Raw genomic sequence first — 21,636 nt, forward strand, 5'->3', positions numbered from 1 at the left:
AACTTCTAGCCAGCTTCAAAGTTTTAAAAAGTGCTGGGCCCCAACAGTGTAAACAAGGGGCTTCCTGCCAGCTACCTTCCCGTTGTAGATCTCGAAGAATGTCACATAGACTTCCAGGCCCAACTTCCGGTAGCAGGGTTGATTCTTCAGGAGGAAGACATCCCGGGCTGAGGGAGAGAACTTTGCTAAGCAAACAACCTGCCTTTCGGTGCCCAACCCTGAAGCAGCAGTACACAGTACTTACAGGCCATGGCATAGATCCCTTTGGATGCATTCTGGGCTTTCCCAGAGAGGTCTCCGCCCATAGTCTGCAAAGGGAAGGGGTAGAAGACCATGGAAAAGGGCCGTTGGCCTAGAGCAGACCACTACTGGCTCCTTCACCACAGTGGGCCACAACAAAGCTAGAAGGCTAGACCTAAAGCCCCTCCCTGCATCTGACATGGCAAGGCTATCTGGTGATGGGGCATCTGTAACAAGGGGCCTTTCTTAACAAACTCATTGTCTCCCTTTATAGGGAGCCATGGATGCACAATGGAAAGGCTCTTTCCCCGCCAGGCCTCAATACTCACATGTGTTTTGCCACTTCCTGTCTGGCCATATGCAAAACAAGTTGCTTTTCCACCTTCAAAGATTGCCTGTACCAGTGGCCTTGCTGTGAACCTAGAAGAGGGGTAGAGTATTTGTATCTGTTCCCAAACTGTGCTCCCTGGAACATGTCCTGCCACCCTTCCACTGCAGAGTTCTAGGGTCGATTCCTCCTTCTAAGAATAGCACTCCTCTCCTGCCTCAGTGGTCCCACCTGACCCCAACCCCACTTTACAAATCTGAAATACTCCTAGCAAACTGGCAGTGGGATGGGTGTTGGGGGATCACTGGGCTGACTACCCAGAAGCAAGCTGATGGCCCATACTCTAAGCCATCTGACCTTTCCTCTGACCCTGGAGACACAGGATGAAAGCCTTAGCTCAGCATCCAACCCCTTCCAAGCCCATGTCTGGCCCAGCAGAAGAGACACTACTGGCTGGGCATGGTGGCTCACGCCTGTAATCCCAGCACTTTGGGAGGCCGAAGTGTGTGGATCACCTGAGCTCAGGAGTTTGAGACCAGCCTGACCAACATGGTGAAACTGTTTCTACTAAAAATACAAAAAATTAGCCAGGTGTGGTGGCGCATGCCTGTAATCCCAGCTACTTGAGAGGCTGGGGCAGGAGAATTGCTTGAACCCGGGAGGCGGGGGTTGCAGTGAGCTGAGATCTCGCCACTGCACTCCAGCCTGGGCAACAGACTGACTGAGACTCCCTCTCAAAAAACAAATAAATAAACAAAAATAAAATAAATAAATATCCCTATGAGGGTACTGGGTGCTGTATTAGAAAGAGCAGATCTGGGGAAAGGTGCAGTGGCTCACACCTTTAATCCCAGCACTTTGGGAGGCCAAGGCGAGCAGATCACCTGAGGTCAGGAGTTCGAGACCAGCCCGACCAACAGGGTGAAACCCTGTTTCTGCTAAAAATACAAAATTAGCCAGGTGTGATGGCAGGCGCCTGTAATCCCAGCTACGTGGGAGGGTGAGGCAAGAGAATTGCTGGAACCTGGGAGGCGGAGGTTGCAGTGAGCCGAGATTGTGCCCCTGCATTCCAGTCTGGGCAACAAGAGCAAAACTCCGTCTCAAAAAAAAAAAAAGCAGATAGAGCAGATCTGGAGTTCCCCAAATCTGTGAACCCCAGTGGGCAATGGAGTGGCTGCATAAGACACAGGAAGAACCCCTGGAGCCTGGCCAGCCCTGCCTCAGCACGTAACGGGTGATACCTCATTCAGTATCCACTCAAGGATGGGCCACTAAGCTGCCAAAGGGTATGACCCAAAGAAAACACAAGAAGCGAGGAAGAGCCTCAGAATTCAGCACGTCTGTGAGTAGTGCTACCATGATGTCCCACAAAAAAAGGGGATGCAAGGGCATAAGGAGGGAAAAATGGATGCAAGGGACTAACCTGTAGACAACTTCATTTGAGGCTGTTTCATCAAATGCAAAGTCAAAGCAGAATGCTTGGTTCTCCAGATACTTTGTTAAGTCCACTTTCAACTTGGGTTCATGTACCAAGAGGAGACACTTGCTAGGAATGGAAATCACATCAATTTCTTTCTTGGCCAATTCTGCAGAAGGAGAGTATTTCAGGGGGTGCTCTCTGGAAACAGAAGGCCCCTTAGTCAGTCTGAAGCCTCTTCCTGACTGAACAGGACTCACCTTGCTTATTCAGTGGGCGTTTCCTAACACAGACACATATTCTGTGCTCTTCGATCTGCAAGCGGATGAGAGGAGGCAACCAACAGCAAAGGGTCAGAGCAATTTCAAAAGTGAGCTTGTCCAGAACTCCCACCCCTTCCAAGCCTATGTCTGGCCCAGTCAGAGGCCAAGATCTAACACTAGGACCCCTGCATCCTCCATTAGATACTCCAGAGCACAAGAAGAGAGCACTGGATTTTGTTCCCATTTTTCTCACTCTGCTGCCTACAGGAGTTTCAGCACTACTTTCATGTTTCTTACTAATGCAGGAATCTAGCCAACCTATGGTAGTGGGGGTGGAACCCAGTTTATAAAGATCAGACCCCTCCCATGTGGGCCTCACTAGCTTCAGCCCACCAAAGGATATTAAAAAATAACCTCAGCTGGGCATGGTGGCTCACGCCCGTAATCCCAGCACTTTGGGAGGCTGAGGTGGGCAGATCATGAGGTCAGGAGTTTGAGACCAGCCTGACCAACATGGTAAAACCCCATCTCTACTAAAAATACAAAAATTAGCTAGGCATGGTGGCACATGCCTGTAATCCCAGCTACTGGGGAGGCTGAGGCAGGAGAATCACTTGAACCTGGGAGGCAGAGGCTGCAGTGAGCCAAGACCATGCCATTGCACTCCAGCCTGGGCGACAGAGCGAGACTCTGTCTCAAAAAAATAAAAAATAAAATAAAATAACCTCAGCCAGGCACAGTGGCTTACACCTGTAATCCCAGCACTTTGGGAAGTCAAGGTGGGTGGATCGCTTGAACCCAGAAGTTCGAGATCGGCCTGGGCAACATGGTGAAACCCCGTCTCTACCAAAAATACAAAAAATCAGCAGGGTGCGGTGGAATGCATCTGTGGTCCCAGCTACCTGGGAGGATGAGGTGGGGAGGATCACTCAAGCCCAGGGAAGTGGAGGTTGCAGTGATCCAAGATCATACCACTGCACTCCAGCCTGGGTGACAGAGTGAGATCCCATCTCAAAAAAAAAAAATAAAACCCTCAAAGGTGAGTAAAGATTCCTGCATGCCCTCATTCCTGTAAAGAGAAGTTTTCTGTCTCTCAATTGTACACTTAAGAAAGAGAAGTTCTTTGGACGTACTTACAGGATCAGTCATAGTAAGTGGATGACATTCCAAAGTAGCCCGAAATTCTTTAATCATTCGGGCAAATTCCCAGTTTGGAAAACTACTGTCATACTCCTGGTTTGAGACGAGAGTGAAAAAGGGCAGACTGTTAAGATATAAGTGCTCTCAGACCCCTATGTGGCAGCAGCAACAGCTCTTTGCTCACCACCCTTCATAGTTGTCGAAGTCCCTGCCCTGGCTCTGGGTTGAGAAGCCAGGTACAAAGCACTGGGGAAGAGACTGGCAGAGGGGCCTAAGCATACGCCAAAGCATGCTAGAAACTGGGACTAGGGCCAGTTCCGCATTTTAGGAGGCACAGCAGCAGACCGGGCTTCCTAGAAGCAATGAACCCAAATAAGGGGACTGTACTGCAGTCCCTGCCCTCCAAATATGTACAACTTGGGGGAGGGTAGGAGAGAGCAGACCAATTGTGCCCTGCAGCCCCTCTGGCCATCATGCCATGTGAGCATGTGATGGGCTTGCTTACTAGACAATCAGCATGAAATGTTCCTCATCTGAGGGCCTTCAGAAACATTTCTGAATTATTTGTTCTCTGAATCCTGATAAACCAGTTAAATTTCCTGGATATCAGAATTGGAGCATCAGAGGCCAGGCCCAACAGCTCATGCCTACAATCCCAGCACTTTGGAAGGCCAAGCGTTCCAGACCAGCCTGGGCAAAATAGGGAAACTCTGTCTCTATTAAAAATACAAAAAATTAGCAGCACATGCCTGTAATCCCAGCTACTTGGGAGGCTGAGGCACAAGAATCACTTGAACCCAGAGGCGGAGGTTGCAGTGAACCGAGATCACACCACTGCACTCCAGCCAGGGCAACAGAGAAAAAAAAAAAGAAAAAAAAAGAATTGGGGCCTCAAGAACTGGAGGCTCAGAAATGCTGGCGCCCAACTGTATCTCTGTTGCCCATAGAGTTTCGGTTAAGGATACCTGTCCAAAAACCCTTACCCTAGCCTCCCAAGAAAGGTACCTGAGCTCTCTTCATTCTCATTTCAGAGTTCTGGGCCTTCTTCTCTTCTCGCTTGTTCTTCATTTTTTCCACTTCCTTCACAAGACATGATTTCCTCCGAACTATGAAAACATTAAAAAAAAAAAAAAAAAAAAAAAAAAAAAAAAGGAAGCCCACTCTGTTACCAGTTTAAGCCAGTCTACTCTTCTCTGGCTATTTACTGAGTACTGGGCCTTTCCCAGGGAGAGGCCTTCTCTAGATCCTTACTCTTAAATCACTATATGCAAAAAGAAGTAATAGATGTGACTCTCGGGATGGACAAGTCCACAAAGTAGTGGCCTGGCCAATATGAAGTCAAATAGTGATAAATGCACTCCAGTTCTAACCCAGGCTCTCCCTATGCATCTTGGCTACTTTCTCAACAACCACAGAGGTGAGACAGTTCTTGTTTTGTCTTGATAATGAAACACTGATTCCATGGCCAGAGGAAAACACGCCCCCACGTGACAAACAGGGCTTGAACTCAGGTGCCAAGGTAGGCCAGGTTTAGGATGGGATTTTAACTATCTGTGCCTCACTAGAAGCAGAACAGCAGACAGCTCAGTGTGTCTACCTGAGTTCACAGGGTTTGCAGAAGAGCTGCCTCGGATGGAATGGACTTGCTCTTCCACTTCCTCGCTGACCATCCTCAATGGTATTTCAGCCACTGCAGGGCAGGAAGGCCTAGTGGGGGCAGCTGTAGGGGAACAAGAGTCACTGGAAAAGCAGGCAAGTATACCACAGGTATCTCACCTGAGCCCATGGCCCTGGTTATGGGCCGGGAGAGCGACTTGCCTGCTTGGCAAGGCTCTTACAGTATGTGCAGAGCTTGTGCTTTTCCCTTCACCTCAGCCCACACTCTCGCCCTTTCTGCAAGGGCTGGCTCCTGGGGTCAAAATATCTTAAAGGGTATGTGAACAGTTCAGTATGGGCTTTGACATGAAGGGAAAAGCCTCTGAGGGCGTGAACTCTTTAGACTTCACCCAAGCATGGGTTCTCAGGCCAGGCCAGGTCTGGTCTTACGGAGAAAAGCCAGGCCTTTCTGACTTCTCCCAAGCCTCAGGAACCCAGGTGGTTAACAGGAGCAAAGACTGAAAATCTAGGGTGACAGGGAACTGGGTCAACAACCAGATTGATTCAATACAGAAAGGTCCAATCCACAACACCTCATTACTTCCCATAAGTGGTCATGACCCATTCATTTACCTTCATCGTATTAGAGCTGAATTTGATATATGTAAAGTATAATGGTTGTGTGTCTTACACAATTTGCATCTAATTTATATAATCTATTAAAGACTGACAAACAATTCACATTAAAAATTTTTATTTATATTTACTAATTTTCCACACCTCATCTGACTCACTTAAAACATTTTAAAATTCAATTTATAGCCAGGCACGGTGGCTCATGCCTGTAATCCCAGCACTTTGGGAGGCCGAGGCGGGTGGATCATGAGGTCAGGAGATCAAGACCATCCTGGCTAACACAGTGAAACCCCGTCTCTACTAAAAATAAAAAAAAATTAGCCGGGCGCGGTGGCGGGCGCCTGTGGTCCCAGCTACTCGCAGGCTGAGGGAGGAGAATGGCATGAACCCAGGAGGTGGAGCTTGCAGTGAGCCAAGATTGCACCACTGCACTCCAGCCTGGGTGAAAGAACAAGACTCTGTCTCAAAAAAAAAAAAAAAAAAAAAAAAAATTTTCAATTTATAATAAAGTACAAAAAGGGCTGGACGCAGTGCTCACACCTGTAATCCCAGCACTTTGGGAGGCCAAGGCAGGCAGATCACGAGGTCAGGAGTTTGAGATCAGCCTGGCCAATATGGTGAAACCCTGTCTCTACTAAAAATACAAAAATTAGCCAGGTGTCGTGGTGTGCACCTCTAGTCCTAACTACTCGGGAGGCTGGGCCAAGAGAATCGCTTGAACCTGGGAGGCAGAGGTTGCAGTGAGCTGAGATCACACCACAGCACTCCAGCCTGGGCGACACAGCGAGACTCCATCTCAAAAAAAAAAAAGGTATAAAAAGAGTGCCGGGTGCAGTAGCTCACGCCTGTAATCCCAGAACTTTGGGAGGCCAAGACGGGTGGATCACATGAGGTCAGGAGTTCAAGACCAGCCTGACTAACATGGAGAAAACCCATCTCTACTAAAAAGGTGGGCATGGTGGCACATGCCTGTAATCTCAGCTACTCAGGAGGCTGAGGCAGGAGAATCAATTGAACCTGGGAGGCGGAGATTGAGGTGAGCCAAGATAGCGCCATTGCACTCCAGCCTGGGCAACAAGAGCAAAACTCTGTCTCAAAAAAAAAAAAAACAACAAAAAAAAAACCTACAAAAAGAAGGCTGGGCAAGGTGGCTCACGCCTGTAATCCCAGAACTTTGGGAAGCCGAGGTGGGCCGCTCACCTGAGGCCAGGAGTTCAAGACCAGCCTGGCCAACATGGCGATACCCCCACCCCTACTAAAAATACAAAAATTAGCCGGGCGTGGTGGTACATGCCTGTAATCCCAGCTACCCAGGAGGCTGAGGTGGGAGAACTGGTTGAACCTAGGAGGCGGAAGTTGCAGTAAGCCAAGATCACGCCATTGCACTCCAGCCTGGGTGACAAGAGTGAGACTCCATCTCAATAAATAAATAAATAATAAAATACAGAAAGAAAAAAGCTAATTAATGCTATTAGAAGTCAGGATTATGGGACCCTTGGGGGAATTAGGAGCTGGAAATATGCCCAACAGGGACTTTTGAAGTTCTGGTAATGCTCTGATCATGTTAGTTACATGAGTGTGTTCTGTTTATGAAAATTAACTGAACTATATACTCAATGCTATGTGTACTTAGACCTTAGACTGCTCAACTATGTCAGAGGGCTTCTGCCCAGTCTTTCACCTCTTGCGAAAGACTGATTCCATGGCCACAGGAAAACATGCCCCCATGTGACAAACAGGGCTTGAACTCAGGTGATTTGAAGTAGTGGTAATACTCTGATCATGTTAGTTACGTGAGTATGTTCAGTTTACAAAAATTCACAGAACTATATACTCAATGCTAGGTGTTCACGTCTGTGTGTATGTATGTGTAATGTTTCAATTAAGTTTTTTAAAAAAAGAAATGATTTCCAAATAAGAAAGCCGTGTTGGTAGGGCAGGAGCAGACCAGTTCTGAAGCTGAGGGAATGGATGAATCTCAGGATATTCTAGCACAGGGACCAAGCAATGTGCTCCAGGGCCTCAAACATGGCGGGTGGGGGGCACATTCGCTACTCACGAGGAACTGAAAACTGCTTGCGGGTGTTTGCAGCTGCAGGCAGCTCCACCTCCATGTCATTCTCCTGAGCGGTGACGCGAAGCTCTGAGACAGTGGACATGCGAGTGGAGCGGCTTCGAAGACCTGGAGAACCAAGAGCAGTAGCCAGTCAGTGCTGCACGATCGAGGGTGGTCAGGGGCAAACCTCCAAGTTTCTGTACAAGGTGAAATAGGTCCCAGCCACCAGGAAAGGGGCTCACCAACTTCCCATATTCCTTAGAAAGGAAAAATTAGAAAGACCAAGTACCAGTAACCCCAAAACCTCTTTGTCCACATTGTGCAAATCCAGGAGCTCCTGAGGGCAAGGATATCTCCCACAAAGAGAGGCTGTCTTGAGTAAGTACAGGAACCTATAGCTATCCTGAAAACATTTCTGGAGAGAGACAGACCTAATCCAATCCAAGTCCTTGAGAAAAAGTATTATGAATCTTTTTTTTTTTTTTTTTTTTTTTTGAGGAGTTTCGCTCTTGTTGCCCAGGCTGGTGTACAGTGGCGCGATCTCGGCTCACTGCAACCTCCACCTCCCGGGTTCAAGCAATTCTCCTGCCTCAGCCTCCCAAGTAGCTGGAACTACAGGCGTGCACCACCACACCCAGCTAATTTTTTTTTTTTTTTTTTTTTTTTTTAGTACAGACGGGGTTTCACCATGTTGGCCAGCATGGTCTCGACCTCTTGACCTTGTGATCCACCCACCTCGGCCTCCCAAAATGCTGGGATTACAGGCGTGAACCACCGCGCCCAGGCCATCTTTTTCCAGAGACAGAGTCTCACACTGTCACCCGGGCTGGAGTGCAGTGGCATGATCTTGGCTCACTGCAACCTCTGCCAAAACCAACTTCTACCGAGTTTCTGAGTATTATAAGTTCAGGCTGATGGCTGTATATAATCCATGTTTTGAATTTTTATAATCGTCCTATTTCCCTAATGATTTAATTTTATTTTTTATTTTTATAATAAGATTGAGTCTTGCTATATTGCCCAGGCTGGTCTCAAACTCCTAGGTTCAAGCCATCTTCCTGCCTCAACATCCCAATGCACTGGGCTTACAGGTGTGAGCCATCACATCTAGCCCCAAATGATCTGTAATTTTTTTTTCTTTTTTTTTTTTTGAGACCGCGTCTCACTCTGTTGCCCAGGCTGGAGTACAGTGGCATGATCTCGGCTCACTGCAACTTCTGCGCCCCGGGCTCAAACGATTCTCCTGCCTCAGCTTCCTGAGTAGCTGGGATTACAGGCACCCGCCACCACGCCTGGCTAATTTTTGTATTTTTAGTAGAGACAGGGGTTTCACCATGTTGGCCAGGCTGGTCTTGAACTCCTGACCTCAGGTGATCCACCCGCCTCAGCCTCCTAAAATGCTTGGATTACAGATGTGAGCCACCGTACCCAGCCAGTTTTTTTGTATTTTTAATAGAGACAGGGTTTCACCATGTTGACCAGGCTGGTCTGGAACTCCTGACCTCAGGTGATCTGCCCACCTTGGCCCCCCAAAGTGCTGGGATTACAGGCATGAGCTACTGCTCAGGGCCTTAACGATTTTTTTTTCCATTAAAATGAGCTGTGTAGCTGGGCATGGTGGTGTGTGCCTCTGGTCCCAGCACTTTGGGAGGCTGAGGCAGGAGGATTGCTTGAAGCTAGGAGTTCAAGACCAGCTTAGGCAACAAAGCAAGACTCCATCCTAAAAAAAAAAAAAAAAAGCTATTGGCTGGGCATGGTGGCTCACGCCTGCAATCCCAGCACTTTGGGAGGCTGAAGCAGGAGGATCACTTGAGGCCAGGAGTTTGAGACCAGCCCAGGCAACACAGTGAGACCTTGTCTCTAAAAAAAAAAAAAAAATTAGCCAGGTGTGATGGGGCACACCTGTAGTCCCAGCTACATGGGAGGCTGAGGTGGGAGGATTGCCTGAGCCCAAGAGTTCAGGGCTACAGTGAGCTACGATCATATCATGGTATTCCAGCATGGACAACCAAGTGAGACCCTGCCTTTGAAAAACAAAACAAAACAAAAAAAAGCTGAGGCAATATCCTTTGAGGACATGAACACGGAATGGGACTGCTGCGAGTCCCAACTCTCCTGCATGACCTTATGGTACACCCAGCAAGAAAGGGCCAGCACCACAACAGTCAGGCCCAAGCTTGCAATGGCACCACCCTCCACTCAGGGCCCCCAGAACCTGAAGCTCCAGCCAAGTATTCTGTGAGTCCCTGAGGTAGCTGGATCATTTCACAGCAATGATGACCCCTAGACCTGAAGAGCTGTGCAGGTCACCAGCCTTCAAGGTACAATTGGTTTTAAGCTGGATCTTTTGGGAAGCTTACCCCCTAGAGTCACAGTCTATCATGTTGTCAAAGTAGGTTTTCACAGACTACTTCTGCAGAGAGACCCCAACCTCCTAGACCACGAGGCAATGCTGTTATTCTCTCCAGCCCCAGCCATCCCTCTCTATAGCGCCACCAACTGTACTTCTAAACAACCCACAGACCTACTGTCTCCCTTTTTCAAAATCTCTTTCCGAGGCACACCGTTTCCCTGAGGGGGCTGAGCCCTGAGGGAAGAAAACAGGCCTACCAAGGGCTGATTCCCACTCTCCTCAGCATCAGGCTCTGGATTCTACAGAAAAGGTTTCTAGGCCAGGCAGCAAATTTCCTAAATGCACCAGGTCTCTTAAAGGTTGGCCTGATAGCTGTAGATTGGATTCTTCCTCATAGAGAAATATGCTTGGAACACAGGCAGGACTCAACCCACATAGAAACCACCTGCAAAAGAGGAGCTTCCACAACTCTGAGTCCTAGAAACATAATTCCTGACACAAATTCCATGACAGTAAGCTAGTAGAAATCCACTTACTTTCTTTTGGAGCAGGAATTTTGGAGTTGACGGATCTCCGTTTTTGTTTCTGAAAAACAAATCAAATTGTCACAATATATGGCTCTTATCAATTCTCAAGGGCCTATCCTGGGCCCATGTACTATGCTAAAATGCCAGACAATCAATCAGCAAAGAGTCAATAAGCAAAGTGAATTCTCTGGGGCACTGGCTGCAGCCAGATGACAGGCACCTACCTGGATTGTTACATTTTCCTGCAGGGGCAGATTGTCCTTCGGATGTAAGGGAAGAAGCTGTAAGAGTTCTGGGTTTATTGCAGCCACATCATCAAAATCAATCTGCAAGGAGCAAGTAAAAGTTTCAATGAAACAACATTGTTCAATTCAAATACATTTCTTTTTTCTTTTCTTTATTTTATTTTTTTTTTTTTTGAGGCAGAGTATTGCTCTGTCGCCCAGGCTGGAGGGCAGTGGTGCGATCTCGGTTCAATGCAACCTCTGCCTCCTGGGTCCAAGCAATTCTCCTGCCTCAGCCTCCCAAGTAGCTGGGACTACAGGCATGCGCCACCACGCCCAGCTAATTTTTGTATTTTCAGTAGAGACAGGGTTTCACCATGTTGGCCAGGATGGTCTCAAACTCCTGGCCTCAGGTGGTCTCCCCACCTCGGCCTCCTAAAGTGCTGGGATTACAGGTGTGAGCCACTGTGCCTGGCCCCCCCCCAGGCTGAGGCAGGAGAATCGCTGGAATCCAGCAGGCGGAGGTTGCACTGAGCTGAGATTGAGCCACTGCCCTCCATCCTGGGCAACAGAGCAAGACTGTCTCAAAAAACAAAAAACAAACAAACCAAAAAAAAACATAAAAAAACCAAATTTCTATAGGCAGGGGTACCCCTAAATTCAAACGTTACCAACTTTAAGTTCCACTAAGTATGAATAGCTATAAAACAAATAGTTACTCTTTAATAATGGTTTACCATCTAGATGGATATGGGTTTCTGATTTCCAAGCCAATGGTAGACATCAGTGATGAGAATGAGGTGAAGAGGAGGGCAGACAGGCAGGCAAACAGTCGAGTACTCCCCTGCTGTTCTGCTGGGCAGTGAGGTCCTGCTGGGCACAGCCCCCCAAGCACCTCTTGATGGCTGACACGGAGGAGGAAACAAGTTCTAACTGTCTGGTGAGAATCAAATGGAGGCCCTTTAGGATCTTATGGGCAGGGGCAAGTTCCCGACAGCTGCTACCTAACCCTAAGACTACCTACATTTTCTTCTGGGCCCAGAAACTTCTTCCCCAGTTACGGCTTCCGGCCCATGCCTTACCTATTTCCTGTTGATGCCTGCAATGAGGTCACAATTCTAAGTTTACATCATCAGAGTCCTGCAATCCTCCAGGTACAACTCAAACTTCACCAGGATAGCTTTACAACAGGTTCAGATATATCAAAATTTGTCCCAACTTTGTTATTTGTATTTCAAAATGTGACAGAGCTGAAGCATGTACTCTAGGGCGAGGGCTTTACTGCCTAGAGATGAAACCTGCAGGACTGGGCACGGTGGCTCACGCCTGTAATCCCAGCACTTTGGGAGGCCGAGGCGGGCGGATTACCTGAGCTCAGAAGTTCGAGGCCAGCCTGGGCAACACGGTGAAACCCCGTCTCTACGAAAATACAAAAAGTTGGCTGGGCGTGGCAGTGTGCGCCTGTAATCCCAGCTACTCAGGAGGCTGAGGCAGGAGAATGGCGTGAACCCGGGAGGTGGAGCTTGCAGTGAGCCGAGATCCTGCCACTGCACTCCAGCCTGGGAGACAGAGCGAGACTCCGTCTCAAAAAAAAAAAAAAAGAAAAAGAAAAAGAAAAAAAGAAATCTGCAGTTATTAGCTGCCTATTCAAACATTTGTTAGGCACTACGAAGACAGCAGCCTGCAGGGGGAAGGTAGTCAAAGATGAATTAAGACATATATAGGCCGTGCGTGGTGGCTCACGCCTGTAATCCCAGCACTTTGGGAGGCTGAGACAGGCAGATCACCTGAGGTCAGGAGTTTGAGACCAGCCTGACCAACATGGAAAAACCCCGTCTCTACTAAAAATACAAAATTAGCCAGGTGTGGCACATGCCTGTAATCTCAGCTACTCGGGAGGCTGAGGCAGAAGAATCGCTTGAACCCAGGAGGCGGAGGTTGCGGTAAGCCGAGATAGCGCCATCGCACTCCAGCCTGGGCAACAAGAGCGAAACGCTGTCTCAAAAAAAAAAAAAAAAAAAAAAAAGACATATATAACCCCTGCCACCATGAGCTCAATTTCTAATGGGGTTTATAAGTCATATGTACAAAGGAAATCAAAGCAGAATGAGATTAAAAAAAAAAAAAAAAACAAAAAGGAGGATAGAATCACTAAATGCAAAAGCTGGCAAGCACTTCAGTAATCACACTTCTATCCACACTTCTGGGACAGCCACAGACTCTTGGTACATACCTCCCCCATTTCCAACCCCTAAACTACAGAGAGCATAAACAACAAAGAAAACCAGAGTTTTTTGTTTTTTTTGAGATGGAGTTTCACTCTTGGTGCCCAGGCTGGAGTGCAGTGGCGTGATCTCGGCTCACTGGAACCTCTGTCTCCCAGGTTCAAGTGATTCTCCTGCCTCAGCCTCCTGAGTAGCTGAGATTACAGGCATGCGCCACTATGTCCAGCTAATTTTGCATTTTTAGTAGAGACAAGGTTTTACCACATTGGCCAGGCTGGTCTTGAGCTCCTGACCTCAGGTGACCCGCTCACCTCAGCCTCCCAAAGTGCTGGGATTACAGGCATGAGCCACCGCGCCCAGCTGTTTTTAGACGGAATCTCACTCTGTCGCCCAGGCTGCTGGAGTGCAATGGTGCCATCTCAGCTCGCTGCAACCTCCACCTCCTGGGTTCAAGCGATTCTTCCGCCTCAGCCTCCTGAGTAGCTGGGACTACAGGTGCGCACCACCATGCCCGGCTAAGTTTTTGGATTTTTAGTAGAGATGTGGTTTCACTATATTGGCCAGGCTGGTCTTGAACTCCTGACCTCATGATCCGCCCACTTCAGCTCCCCAAAGTGCTGGGATTACAGGTGTGAGCCACCATGCCCCGCAAAAACCAGAGTTTTAAGCCTTGCTCTGACAATCAACTGATTCTCATGTTGATAATTCAGGGTGAACATCCCAGGAGAAAGGAATAAGAGTGTAAAGGCAGCAGGGAATTAGGCAGTCACAGAGTAGTAAACCGCCTCATTTGCCAGGGCATAGGATATGTGGAAGAAGAGTGTGTGGTACAAAGAAAAAGGGTGATTAGAATCAGAGCTTGAGCCAGGTGCGGTGGCTCATGCCTGTAATCCCAGCACTTTAGGAGGCCGAGATGGCCAGATCACTTGAGGTCAGGAGTTTGAGACCAGCCTGGTCAACATGGGGAAACCCTGTCTCTACTAAAAATACAAAAATTAGCTGGGTGTGGTGGCAGGTGCCTGTAATCCCAGCTACTTGGGAGACTGAGGCAGGAGAATTGCTTGAACCTGGGGGATGGAGGTTGTAGTGAGCCGATTTCAGCTCACTGAGGGAGATCGTGCCACTGCACTCCAGCCTGGCGACAGAGTGAGACTTCGTCTCAAACAAACAAAAAACCCAGAGCTTGAAAAGGCTCTGAATGCCCCACTAAGAAGTTTGGATCTTATTCCAAAAGCAGTATTTGATCTGAGGTAAGACAAGGGATGTATTTCTAAACAAACAACAAAAACAAAAAACAAATCACAAAGGACTGATAATAGCTGGTTGAAAGAAATTTTAGGAACCTCTTGATTCTTTAGGGGCAGATAATGGAAAGTATTCAATCCTTTTATTTCTCAAATATATCACCTAAATATCTCTACTATATGTACTATGCTAAGTAAGCTTTTTACATGTTTTATCTTTTTTATTTATTTGTTTTTGAGACAGGGTCTCACTCTGTCACCCAGGCTGGAATGTAGTGGCTCACTGTAGCCTTGAACTCCTGGGCTCAAGCACTCCTCCTGCTTTAGCCTCTGGAGTAGCTGGGACCACAGGTGCAAGCCACTATGACTGGCTAATTGTTTTTTATTTTTAGTAGAGATGAGGTCTTGCTGTATTTGCCCAGGATGGACTCAAACTCCTGGCCTCAAGAGGTCCTCCGGCCTCAGCCTCCCAAAGTGCTGAGATTACAGGTACTGTGCCCAGCTACATGTATTATTTTATTAAGCTCCATGGAAGAGAGTCCAAGAGTCTGTCTCCTTCACCTCTGTATCCCTAGCACCCAATAAGTGTCTAGCATTTTGGAAGCAGTCCAAAAAATGTGCTGAGTAAATCCTCACAACAACCCTGTGAGGTAGACATTATCATCACCCTCACTTTATAGATGAGGAAACTAAACCTCAAAGAGAGGCAGAACGTGCCTGAGAACACGAAGCAGTGGCAGAGCCAGACTAGAATCCAGGTTTTCATACTTCTAGCCCAGTGACCTTTTCACTACACCACAATGCCACTAGAACAGAAATGTCTTAGTCACAGTGCTCTCCTCAAAATCCTTCCAAGGTTCCCCACTGCCTACAGAAGAAAACCTAACCAGCTCAGTGCCAGACATGAAGACCTTTGTCTCCTTTTTCAGCTGTTTTGCTGCTGCCAAGCATCCTGGGCCCTGCACTGCTTGTGGCCAGCTTCATGGTCCCCATGTGTGCCATCTTGCTGCTTCAGCTAAGCCTTCACACTCCACCCTCCAAGCCCAGCCCATTCTCAGCAAGTTTCCACCTCTGAGCTGCTCTAGCAATGCTCATCTGTGCCATTCATCACAAGTTGCCTTCTGTTAGTTGGTGATTCAGAAACGTATTTTTGTCTCCTCAACCAGGTTATTGATTTCATTCACCAAACTGATATCACAGGTAGTGTGCGTGCAGAACCTGGCTTGGGCAAGCAAAGTTTTCTAAAACCTAAAATTCTGTGCAGTTTGCTTTTTTTTTTTTTTTTTTTTGAGACTGAGTTTCACTCTGTCACCCAGGCTGGAGTACAGTGGCATGATCTCAGCTCACTGCAACCTCTGCCTCCTGGGTTCAAGTGATTCTCCTGCCCCAGCCTCCCAAGGAGCTGGGATTACAGGCCCGTGCCACCACGCCCAGCTAATTTTTCTATTTTTAGTAGAGATGCGGGTTTCGCTATGTTGGCCAGGCTGGTCTCGAACTCCTGATCTCAAGTGATCCGCCCACCTTGGCCTCCCAAAGTGCTGGGATTACATGCAGCGCCTGGCTGTAGTTTGCTTTCTACAAACATATCAGAGCCGGGTGCGGTGGCTCACACCTGTAATCCCAGCACTTTGGGAGGCAGAGGTGGGCGGATCACGAGGTCAGGAGATCGAGACCATCCTGGCTAACACAGTGAAACCCCGTCTCTACTAAAAATACAAAAAATTAGCCGGGCGTAGTGGCAGGCGCCTGTAGTCCCAGCTACTCGGGAGGCTGAGGCAGGAGAATGATGTGAACCCGGGAGGCGGAGCTTGCAATGAGCCGAGATCTCACCACTGCACTCCAGCCTGGGCGACAGAGCGAGACTCCGTCTCAAAAAAAAAAAAACCAGAAAATTATTGATTGCTTCAATTTAGAATGGACCTGACTAAAATCCCAATGCATCTGGAAGGGGACCATTTTTTTTTTTTTGGAGACAAGTCCTCATTCTGCTGCCCAGGAGGCTGGAGAGCAGTGGCGCAATTTCAGCTCACTGAAACCTGTGCTTTCCCAGACTCCAGCAATTCTCCAGCCTCAGCCTCCAGAGTAGCTGGGACCACAGGCATGCACCACCATGCCCGGCTAATGTTTTTTGTATTTTTTGTAGAAATGAGGTTTTGTCATGTTGCCCAGCCTGGTCTTGAACTCCTGAGCTCAAAGCGATCTGCCCGCCTCGGCCTCCCAAAGTGCTGGGATTATACATGTGAGCCACTGTGCCCAGCCAAAAAGACCATTTTTTTTTTTTTGAGGAAAGGTCTCACTCTGTCGCCCAGGCCAGAGTGCAGTGGCTCGATCATGGTTCAATGCAGCCTCAACCTCCCAGGCTAAATCAATCCTCCCACCTCAGCTTCTGGAGTAGCTGGAACCACAGGCGTGAGCCAACACACCCTGCTAATTTTTTATTTTTTTGTAGAGACAAAGTCTCAACATTTTTCCCAGGCTGGTCTCGAACTCCTGGGCTCAAACAATCCTCCAGACGAGGCCTCTCAAAGTGCCAGGATTAGAGGCAAGAGCCACCGCACCCAGCCAAATTTTTTTTTTTTTTTTTTGAGACAGATTCTCACTCTGTCGCCCAGGCTGGAGTGCAGCAGCACAGTTTCGGCTCACTGCAACCTCCACTTCCTGGGTTCAAGCCATTCCCCTGCCTCAGCCTCCCAAGTAGCTGGGATTACAGGCATGCACCACCACGACTGGCTAATTTTTGTATTTTCAGTAGAGACAGGTTTCGCCATGTTGGCCAGGATGGTCTCGAACTCCTAACCTCAGGTGATCTGCCCGCCTCAGCCTCCCAAAGTGCTAGGATTACAGGCGTGAGTGAGAAGAGCACAGCATCAGAAACTAGGCTCTCACAGATTCCACTTCTGCACAAATCCTTTATGTAGGAAGACATTAAATGTGGTAGAGGAATTCTCATAGAACCTACCTCTTTGCCCTTTGTGGCACCTCCTTCTGCCCATTCCACTGAAACACAGGATTTCTCCAGGTTCACAGTCCTTACATTGGCACTGTGAATTAAACCTATAAAGTATGAAAAAACCAGAGTTACCCATCTCTTTCCTGAGAGCTTCACTTGTAGGATTCCACAGAGATTCCCAAAGTGGAGTTAACCTGAAGGAACAGGCAGCTGCCTTAAAAAAAAAAAACAAAAAACTAAGAGAAACAAATAAGTCTCCTGGGCTTCACCTTTAGAATATCCACAGTGAGGTGGGCTGGGGACAGGTTTTTAAACTGAGCTGCATGGGATAAGGATTCACCCCTACTCAAGAGAGCCTACAAAAAAAGAGAGAGCCTACAGAAGAGAACGCACAAAAGGTATGTTTGAGTACAGGATTCCCTACAGCCCTTAGATGAACTTTTCCTCAACATAGCATTGAGGATCTGGCCCTTTTGGGGTTTTCCTAACTCATTTCTGGCGGTCTTATCTGTCCATTTCCCTAATGACACGGGTATCAGATCTGCCAAAACTGCGGTACCTGCTTAAGCAAAAGAGAGAACGACTACAAGGTCCTCAAGAGCAGGGATCTTGTTTGTCCCGTTTACCTGACATACCGCAACTGCGCAATATTTATTCGAGAGTAGAGGGGCCAGGAGACCGAGGTACCCATAAGAGCAGGGCATTTTCAGGGGAGAATCTTGGAAGGGAAGTGAATTTAGAAGCCCCAACTTCCCTGGGAGGTCTACCAGCCTTGAAGAAGGTCCGCCCACTCCCGGAGGACTGCCAGAGACCCACGTCCAGCGCAGGGACTCTCACCCCTGTGTAGGGAAGAATGACTGCCAGTGCAGAGACCCGGAGTGAGTGAGTGTGAAAAGGAGGGAGGGAGAGAAAGAGAGTGAGAGCCCATTTGTGTGTCCAGGGAGGAGCAGTAATTTCAGTCGTCTCACCGCTCACGAGTCCCCTTGACCTAGGGACCCCGCTCCTCACCATTACTGCGTTGGATCTTGATAGCGAGACCGGGAAACAGGCGGGCCTGAAGCGACGAGTCCATGGCCATTCGGAGGGTCAGCAAGGAAGAGAAACGCGCAATGCCAAGAAACCTCAATTTCGCTAACCCTAAGTCTCAACGCCGCGTAAACCGCCGCAGTTTAAATCCCGCGCGCAAGCGTCCTTAAAACGTCATTCCGCTGTCCCCGCCCTCGCTTCCGCCAGTCAGCGGCGCCCTGCGGAGCCTTGGGGGATACGCAGTTCCGAACCATCTTCCGACGCCCGGCACCGCCCATGCGTCTGGCCACACCCCCGAGCGCTGTGCCTTCTGGGAACTTCGCCGCTCCGCGGGGTCTGGGGTCCCCACTTCCTAGTATTGTCTTTGGTCACCTTGTACTGCGGGGTTCCCGAAAAGGGGGAAACTTCAGTATGTATTTGAGAGTGAGGGCTCTGGGATCCTACAGACATGGGTTCGAATCGTAGCTTCTTCAATTGCTAGTTCAGTGACCTCGAGCAAGTCGGAGACTTGGCCGGGCGCGGTGGCTCACTCCCGTTAATCCCAACACTTAGGAAGGGGAAGGTGGGAGTGATCGCTCGAGATCAGAGAAGTTCGAGACCAGACAGGGCAACATAGCCAAAACCCTGTTCTCTAAGCAAAACAAAACCACAGGTTAGAATCTTGACTTAGTTTTTCTTATTGCACAGTGGAGAAACACGTTGCCTCATTCAAGGAGTTATGTATAAATTCCAGGAAGACACTGATTCACCAGATATTTATTGAGTGAAGTCTACCACTTGCTAGGCATGGTACCAGGAAATGGAGATAATGAACTAGACACATAGTTCCTGTCTTTTTTTTTTTTTTTTTTTTTTTTTTTTTTTTAGAGACAGTATCTTGCTATGTTGCCCAGGCTGGTCTTGAACTCCTGGGCTCAAAGATCCTCCCTCCTTCGCCTCCCAAAGTGCTAGGATTACATGTGTGAACCACCAAGCCCGGCCTCCTGTTCTTGACAATCTGCCTGCCTCAGCCTCCCAAAATGCTGGGATTACAGGTGTGAACCACTGTGCCCGGCCAGGAAAGGTCTTGTTTCAAGAACTGATGGCTGGAAGGCAGTGGGGGAGAGGAGCATCAGAAGAAGTTCAAGAGGTGGGGAGGGGCAAAATCATTGAGCATCTTGTGGCCTGTAGTAATAATTTTGGCTTTTATGCTAATGAGAAGTCATTGAAAAGTTTTAAGCAGGGGACTAACAAGATCTGATTTTCATTTTACTTTTTTTTTTTTTTTTTTTGAGACAGAGTTTCACTCTTGTTGCCCAGGCTGGAGTGCAATGGTGCGATCTCGGCTCACCGCAACCTCCGCCTCCCGGGTTCAAGCAATTCTCCTGCCTCAGCCTCCAGAGTAGCTGGGATTACAGGGATGCGCCACCACGCCCGGTTAATTTTGTATTTTTAGTAGAGACGGGGTTTCACCATGTTGGTCAGGCTGGTCGTGAACTCCTGACCTCAGGTGATCCGCCCACCTTGGCCTCCCAAAGTGCTGAGATTACAGGTGTGAGCCACTGCGCCCGGCCTACATTTTACTTTTATGTCAGTCAAACTTGCTATTGTGTGGAGGGTAGATTTGAAAGGGGCAAGACAGAGGGCAGAGACTGCTTAGTAGGCAAGAGATTATGCTGGCACAGGCCAGGGTAGTGATACTGGATTGGAAGTATGGCTGAAAGAATTGATTCAAGATACCCCATGTTTGGGAAGTGAAGTGAATGGGTTTTGCTGATGAGTTGGATGTGAATGATGGGTGGTCATGGATGACTCCTGGTTTCTGGCTAGAGCACCTGGCTGGACCCTTTCAGGACCATGTCCTGAAAAGGGAGAGTGGGATTGTGAAAGAATGAGTTGGGGGTTAAGTCCAGGGTTTCATTTTGTTCATTTTGAATTTGAGATGTCTACAAGACATCTGAGTGTAGGTGTCAACTGAGCAGTTGGATATACAAACTGGGAGCTAAGGTAGAGGTCAAAGCAAGAGATTGAGATTTGGCAATCTGCGTTATGTAGATGGTATTTGGAGTCATGAGTTGAATACTATCTAGGAAAAGAGTATAGATGGAGATGAAGAACATGTATAATTGAGCCATGGGATTTGCCAATATTTTGAGGTAGGGCAGGGGAGGAGGAGCCAGCAAAGGAGATGGGATTAGGGTGGTTTGAAGGGATGAAGAAAACAAAAGAGTTGGGGGGAGTTCCTTAGAAGTCAAGGGATGGAATGAAGAAGGTGAAAGTAACTCTGGAGAGCTACTCAGAGGCCAAATAAGATGACGACATTCTAGTATCCTTTGGATTTATTAGCACCTAAGTCATTGCTGACCTTGTGCAGTCTTGGTGAACTATTGAGGGTGAGAACCAGGCTAGAGAGACAAGAATAGATGGAATATTGTTTAGGGATATGCTGTGGTTTGAATGAGTCCCCCAAATGTCGTGTGCTGGAAACTTAATCCCCCAATTCACATATTGATGGCATTTGGAGATGGGGCCTTTGGGAGGTAATTAGGATTAATAAAGTCATCAGGATGGGGCCCTGTGATGGAATTGGTAGCTTTATAAGAAGAAGAGAGACTTGAGCTGACACGCTCTTGCCCTGTCACTATGTTATGCTCTCTGCCATGTTATAATGCAGCAAAAAGGCCCTCACAAGATCCAAGCACCATGCTGTTGGACTTCTCAGCCTCCAGAACCATGAATGAAATAAATTTATGTTCATTATAAATTACCCAGTCTCCAGTATTTTGTTGTAGCAACAGAAAACGGACTAAGCTGGATGCAGTGGCTCATACCTGTAATCCCAGCACTTTGGGAGGCCAAGACAGGCAGATTGCTTGAGCTCAGCAGATCCAGACCACCCTGGGTGACACAGTGAGACCCCCATCTCTGCAAAAAATACAAAAATTATCTGGGTATGGTGGCACATGCCTGTAGCCTGGCTACTCAGGAGGCTGAGGTGGGAGGATCACCTGGGCCTGGGGAGTTCGAGGCCGCAGTATGCTAAGATCGTGCAGCTGCACTTGAGCCTGGGGAACAGAATAAGACCCTGTTTCAAAAAAAAAAAAAGAAGGTGGGCCAGCTGTGGTGATTCCCACCTGTAATCCCAGCACTTTGGGAGGCTGAGGCAGGAGAATCACTTGAGGCCAGGAGTTCAAGACCAGTCTAGCCAACATAGTGAAACCCTGTCTCTACTAAAAATATAAAAATTAGCTGGGTGTGATGGTGCAAGACTGTAATCCCAGCTACTCAGGAGGCTGAGGCACAGGAATTGCCTGAACCCAGAAGGCGGGAGTTGCAAGTTGCAGTGAGCTGAGATCACACCGCTGCACTACAGCCTAGGCGACAGAGACTCTATCTCAAAAAAAAAAAAAAAAAAGGCTGGGCGCGGTGGCT

At 48.1% G+C, this 21,636-nt stretch overlaps 1 protein-coding gene across 8 annotated transcripts in view; it reads right to left on the bottom strand.

Moving 5' to 3' along the window:
• The window catches only part of KIF2C (kinesin family member 2C), a 28,351-nt gene extending 9,500 nt beyond the window's left edge, over positions 1-18,851 (bottom strand). Inside the window, exons 1-13 of one of the 8 annotated variants that reach the window (XM_054490567.2) lie at positions 18,208-18,851; positions 17,209-17,303; positions 10,781-10,882; positions 10,566-10,614; positions 7,680-7,802; positions 4,986-5,108; positions 4,394-4,494; positions 3,386-3,481; positions 2,246-2,300; positions 1,992-2,154; positions 570-660; positions 245-308; positions 76-167 (exon numbers count right to left, since the gene is read on the bottom strand). In XM_054490567.2, the coding sequence (XP_054346542.1) occupies positions 76-167; positions 245-308; positions 570-660; positions 1,992-2,154; positions 2,246-2,300; positions 3,386-3,481; positions 4,394-4,494; positions 4,986-5,108; positions 7,680-7,802; positions 10,566-10,614; positions 10,781-10,882; positions 17,209-17,303; positions 18,208-18,277 (1,224 nt within the window). In that variant the 5' untranslated portion in view covers positions 18,278-18,851. Of the gene's footprint in view, positions 1-75; positions 168-244; positions 309-569; positions 661-1,991; positions 2,155-2,245; positions 2,301-3,385; positions 3,482-4,393; positions 4,495-4,985; positions 5,109-7,679; positions 7,803-10,565; positions 10,615-10,780; positions 10,883-11,517; positions 11,893-17,208; positions 17,304-18,207 lie in introns of those variants that run through there. The other 7 variants (XM_054490611.2, XM_054490604.2, XM_054490586.2 and 4 more) reach the window with 7 other exon arrangements.
• Positions 18,852-21,636: the final 2,785 nt, after the last annotated feature.

The sequence above is a fragment of the Pongo pygmaeus genome, chromosome 1, assembly GCF_028885625.2.
Source record: "Pongo pygmaeus isolate AG05252 chromosome 1, NHGRI_mPonPyg2-v2.0_pri, whole genome shotgun sequence".
In the NCBI taxonomy this organism is placed as follows: Eukaryota; Metazoa; Chordata; class Mammalia; order Primates; family Hominidae; genus Pongo; species Pongo pygmaeus.